The sequence below is a fragment of the Rhinopithecus bieti genome, unplaced genomic scaffold (assembly GCF_001698545.2).
Source record: "Rhinopithecus bieti isolate Rb0 unplaced genomic scaffold, ASM169854v2 scaffold_49936, whole genome shotgun sequence".
Lineage (NCBI taxonomy): Eukaryota > Metazoa > Chordata > Mammalia > Primates > Cercopithecidae > Rhinopithecus > Rhinopithecus bieti.
Window position 1 is genome coordinate 530,802 of NW_016819733.1, and position 6,290 is coordinate 537,091.

Below are 6,290 nucleotides of genomic sequence, written 5' to 3' on the forward strand. Positions count from 1 at the left end.
TTTTAATCAAAAGTTACTTTCACGGTCATTTCAACTATGTAAAATATACACACTAAGAAAACAAACAAAAAACTAGCAAGAAATTTAGACCTAAAGAAGCTTCAGAGGTGCCTCAGAGGTCTCCTCAATTCCCCTAGAAATCAATCTAATGCTTTTGCAAACAAACACCACACACTTTTATTTCAGAGTGTGTGTGCCAGGGACAGCCTGGAACTGACCTCCTCATATTATCCCAAACCTTCCAGACCTCTCAGCTCTGCTCCCCTAAATCTTCACCCCAGCCACATACACCTTACATTTCCCTTCCCTGCATCTTTAAGGACCCAGGACAATCAAGGTGTCCTCTCTCTCCAGCCCCCTGCACCTGCCTCCCATGTCACCTCCCCACAGAGACCTCCAAGAATAAGCAGCAGCCCCCTCCAGCCTCCCCTCCCACAACAGCCACACAGACAAATCCACATTCTACACACACACCTGTGCCCTCAGAACTCCTTGCTCAGGATTGAGAGGATTCTAAATGCTCACAGATGGCACGCGCTCTCTCTCTTTCTTTCTCTTTCTCTCTTTCTCACACTCAGATTCCCAGCTCACAGGGACCCAGGCCTCGCTCCCGCCGCGCTCACCTCGCCGCTGCACTGTGAAGCTCTCCACAACCCCGTAGTTGTGTCTGCAGTAGGTGTCCACCGCGGCCCGCCTGTCTTCCAGGATGTCCTTCTGGCTGTTCCAGTACTCGGCGTCAGGCCGCCCCAGCTCCGTCACCGCCCGGTACTCCCCCACGTCGCTGTCGAAGCGCAAGTCTTCCTCTTGGTTGTAGATGTCTCTGTGCAGGTACCGCACCCGCTCCGTCCCGTTGAAGAAATGACACTCATGCTTATCCTGCTTCAAGAAACGTGCTGTGGGGACAGGAACGATCCGGTCACAGGGGCGGCCTCCGGTGAAGACACTGACAGAGACGCCGCCATCCGGGACTACCTGGGCGGGGTGCCAGCACTGGGAACCTTGACTGATCCCAACCACAAACCCGACCACGCGCAGCCCAGGGGCCCATCCTCCGTCTTCCTGAGGCGGACGGAGACCAGGGGGACCAAGCAGGAAAACCCCCTCTGATCCCCAGGCTTTTGGGATCCCCTCCCTGCCTCCAGCCTGTTCTGGAGACCTCCAAGCAGGAGCTGGAGGAGGATCCGCCCAGCACCTCAGCCCTCGCCGCCTCCTTCTGGGAGCCTCCATCCCAAAGACACTCTCTGCTCCTTCCTTCATCCCACAGGCTTTACCCGTTCCTTAACACCCACTGCATTCACCCTGTGAACACTTCCTTAGTGATGACCTTGTGCCTGGCCTGAGCTGCCTCTAGGAATCCAAATGAGGGAAAACAGACCTCTCCACTCCGCTGGGGAGCTTAAAGAGCAGTGAAAGTGATGACCAAAAACCAAACACACAAGAGCTTAGACAGGAATGAGAAATGTCGAAAGTGTGGAGTTCTAGAACAGAGAATAATAGGATGACCTCAATTACATTAGGGTGCCAGAGAAGGGCCCTCTGAAGAGTGACAGTTCAGATGGGACTTGACAGGTTAAGCAGGTGTGAGCCAGGGGGCGGAGTGGAGCCTGTGCGTCTGTTTGGACAAAATGGGGGAGATACACTTCAGGTTTAGGAAATCTCATGTACAAAAGCTTGAATTGATGAACTTCTTCAAGAAACTAGAACAAAGTTCACTAAAGCGGAGAGGCTGACGGAGAGGAGGGTAAAAGATTAGACTGGAGACATCACAAACACCAGGCATTGAAAAGCCTCTTGGGTGGTGTTAGGATTTGAGATTTATACTAAAGACAATACGAAAGTATCAAAGAGTTTTAAGGAAAATAAAACCATGATGCCGGTAAATGTCCGCAAACCTTCCTTTGCATTTCTAAATCCACAAGGCTCAGATATTCGGTTAAAAGAAATTTGTTCATGAAACTCATTTGGCAAATTTCATCTGATAAGAGTAAGCGGTCAAAAGTGTCTCAGAGCTCTTATTGGTGACATGAGCTTCTGTAGTTTCAATACATGTAAACATACATACATATATGTGTGTAAATATACACATATGTAAAACACTATATATTTTGATGTTTTGTCTTTATGTTTGATTGAAATGTAAAACCGACAAAATAACTGAAAATAATCCTCTGGATAAAAGTGAAATGAATAAATAAAAGCATTTTACATTGTGAGTCACATCAAATGTAGAATCACTACAGAACCCTCAGGCATGTTAGTGAAAAATAATTGCAGAGTGACTTATAAGGGCAAGTTGTTGAAAGTTAATAGAGATAGTGCTGATCAACAACTCATGAAAATGTTGAAAAATATTGCATAAGGCAAAAAATAAATATGAAGCTATTAAACTTGCATTGACTAAATGGATTCAACAAGAAAGTGGTTGAATTTATGCAACTGTCTAGTTTTGTATAATGAAACAAGCAAAAATAAACCATAAAAAACTGAATTGGATGCTGAGGGTATAAAAGATGTGAGTCTAGAATTTTCAGAAAGAGCACAGTGTGAATCAGTGCTCTCAGCCTCAGCACTATGGACATTTTGGACCAGATAATTCTTTATTGGTGACGGAGGCTGTTCTGAACATTGTAGGTTCTCTAGCAGTGCCCCTGTCTTCTACTTATTAAATATCAGAAGAAACCCCTGTTGTGACAACCAAAAATTGCTCAAACATTACCACAGGTTCCCCAAGGGTGATGGGAGGGGGGCAGGGGTGGTGAACTATCCCTGGGTAAGCACCATGGGTGTGAACCATCTGAAAAAATCTGTGTTGACCCAGCCACTAGTAGTTATGGAGCAGCTGAGAATTACATTGAAAAATATCTGTGAATATCTTGGTCCTATATAAAACGAATGTTTCATAGAATTCTGGTCCCAATACAGTGCTATCTTTCCAGAAAATGAACTTTTTGAGAACCAAGTTTTACTGATTTCCTTGCATTACCAACCAGTCACCAAATCATATCATTTATCTTTCATATCATCTTCTTTCTTAATTTCTGTGCCACTGGTCCACTAATTACATGTGGTAGTGAATCACAACCACAGCTATTTTGTTCCCATTTAATGTCCCAACATACTCATGTCTTTCAGTCTCCTAGTCCCAACAATAGTAGCAGACATCAAATTAACAGCCTTGGCCAGAGGTAGAACTCTTGGTTTTGTAGTCAAGTCCCCTCAGAAAGGGAGAAACCAAGAAAATGACATTCTCATACAGACAGTTTACAAAACATGAGCATGTCCCCAGACTGTGTGTAAAGACCTTCACAAAGCTCCCTTTGCCCTTTAGAAATGATGCAGAGAGGTGTGCACCCTGGATCAAATGATGTCTATCTTTTTATCCCTAAATTATCTAAGCACTTTCTTTACAGAGAGAACGTTAAAAAATAAACATTTGTCAAGTCACTGTCACTGTGGCTTGCATGGTTAGCACTGTAATCCATGTCCATGTGTCCCACCTAGGGTTGACAGATTGGGCAAATAAAACCAGAGGATGCCCAGCTAAATCTGGATTTCCAATAAATTATGGTTGTGTATCTGAAATTCTGATTTAACTAGGAAACTGTATGTTATCTGACAACCCTAGTCCAACTTGCTAGCCAACCCTCAGAAGAAGGAATGATTTAATACTTACTCATGTTCTTCAACACATGCCTATGATAGACATATAGAACTTTTAAAATGATAAATGCAAAATGAATGAAAGTTCCTCCTATACATTGGAACTAGAAGCCCTTGCATCTCTGCCTCCACTCTAAGAAAGAACCTGCTACATATGAATATTAGAAATTTTGTCAATAATTCAGACACAATCAAATCACTACTCACTAATGACAGAAAAACTCTCATATTCTAGAATCTGAAAATATGAATTGAAATATGACCTCTTTTAAATGGGTCAATTTTTGCCAACCATAAGCCTATTTGTAATCTATCAAATGTATTTTATAATAATCCTCACAGGATTATTTGTAAGTATGAAATTTAATAATGAGTCTTCTTAGCAGTGTCTTCTGAGCATAATAAACACTCACTTGTATTCCCATTTTAATTTTCTGATCCCTATAACTGGAGCTCACATTATTTTTTCCATTCCATGATTCTAAAGCAATTACTATCTTCATTATGATTTTGCAATTGTCTTCCATTCTTCTATTAGTTTCATAAAGAATTGTCATTGTGAAAACATAGGGCAGGAACACTGGTTTATGTCTAATAAAGCAGTATACCTGAACAAATCTCACACAAAAGGCATCTGCTGACATAGAAGAAAGGGACACTCTACATGCTCAGATTTAAACTGTAATCTGATTTCTAGCACCAAATTTGTGATACTGGGTTTTCCTTATAACCTTTCAATTTTAGATTCCAGAGATATACATGTTTTTAAATACCACAGATACAACAGGATCCTTATTGAAATTGAATACTGAAATTCATAGGCCTGGTACACAGTCACTGCAAAATGTTGCATGGCATATACTGATGGCGACTGGATTCATTTTATTCATTACTCCATTCTCGTGACCTGGAGTAGTAACCGGTATATTTAAAGTCACTAATAAATATCGGCTGTGTGAAATATTGGCTGTGTGACCTTTTGCATGAGCAGTCACCACTGCACACAGGGACCCTCTAGTATTTCCCTGCTAATAATGACTGAGCATCTCTGCTTCACAGGTCCTCCTGCTTCTCTTCAGCCTCTTTAGCCTTTTCCTTTCAATCCAGCTGGCTCCCTAAACCCAGAGCACAGTCCTTCCCTGAAGCTCACTACTCAAAACAGTCAACCTTAACCTCATCCTCACTTCTACTCGCTCTTCAAAGGGTCTAATCCATTTTCCTACCTGGATACTCCACTGAGTGCAAATATCAACTCCACCAATCCTAGCAGTTGCTTCTCTCTCACATTCTCACTTCCCCCTCCTCTTAGTGGTACTCATCACAATTGGTCTCTCTTGTCTCCTTGGAAAAAAGTCTATTTTCCTTGACTTACACATATGATGTAATCTTGTTTCATTTTCCAACATCCCTGGGCCTTTCTCAGTCCCCTTTGCTGGCCTGTGCCCTTTTCTTTTTTCTCCAGACAATCTATCTCCCTATGTACTTCTTCCACTCCCTGGAATTTAACATAGAACACGTATTGATGCTGCCAACATAAATACCTCCAACCCTGGCCTCACCATGAGTCTCCTTTTTTTTTTTTTTTGAGATGTAGTCTTGCTCTGTCACCCAGGCTGGAGTGCAGTGGTGCGATCTTGGCTCAATGCAAGCTCCACCTCTGAGGTTCACGCCATTCTCCTGCCTCAGCCTCCCAAGTAGCTGGGACTACAGGCTCCTGCCACCACTCCCAGCTAATTTTTTTGTATTTTTAGTAAAGACGGAGTTTTGCCGTGTTGGCCAGGATGGTCTCGATCTCCTGACCTTGTGATACTCCCACCTCGGCCTCCCAAAGTGCTGGGATTTCAGCCGTGAGCCACCGTGCCCGGCCCACCATAAGTCTCTTAAATGCTATTGACCTTCTGATTGCTCCACACAAATGTCAATAAATTATCTGAAACTTAAACAAAACTTTTATTTCCAACCACCCACTTCAAATCATTTCCTCCCACAGTTTTCCCTATCTCAATAAACAATAACACCACCCACTAATTTGTCAAAATAAAATCCTTAGGACTAAGCTTGATTTTTCTACCCCCTTTACAGTAACCCATTAACAAGGTAAGCAAAATCCACTTTATCTTTTTCACTGTCTTTATCACTGGTGAACTCCATGAAGCCACAAGCCTGTTTTCCCTGAGGATTCCCTGCCATGCTCCTAAATAGTCTTCCTAACCACTTGTCAACCCCAACAATCCAATCCCCACAGAGTAGCTAGAATTGGTTTTAAAAATTCAATATAGGCCGGGCACAGTGGCTCATGCCTGTAATCCCAGCACATTGGGAGGCTGAGGCAGGCGGATCATGAGGTCAAGAGATCAAGACCATCTTGCCCAACATGATGAAACCCTGTCTCTACTAAAAATACAAAAATTACCTGGGCGTAGTGGTGCACTCCTGTAATCCCAGCTACTTGGGAGGCTGAGGCAGGAGAATCACTTGAACCCAGAAGGCAGAAGTTGCAGTGAGCCGAGATTGTGCCACTGCACTCCAGCCTGGTGACAGAGCAAGACTACATCTCAAAAAAAAAAAAAAAAAAAAAAAAAAAAATTCCGTCTCGCTCGCCCCCATAAAAATATTTATACGAGCTCTAA

At 43.0% G+C, this 6,290-nt stretch overlaps 1 protein-coding gene across 1 annotated transcript in view; it reads right to left on the reverse strand.

The window, feature by feature from the left end:
• Window positions 1-6,290, reverse strand: part of LOC108519885 (HLA class II histocompatibility antigen, DR beta 5 chain) — a 14,122-nt gene that overhangs the window by 4,461 nt on the left and 3,371 nt on the right. The window contains exon 2 of the mRNA XM_017859158.1: window positions 624-893. Coding sequence (XP_017714647.1) covers window positions 624-893 — 270 coding nt within the window. The remainder of the gene's footprint in view (window positions 1-623; window positions 894-6,290) is intronic.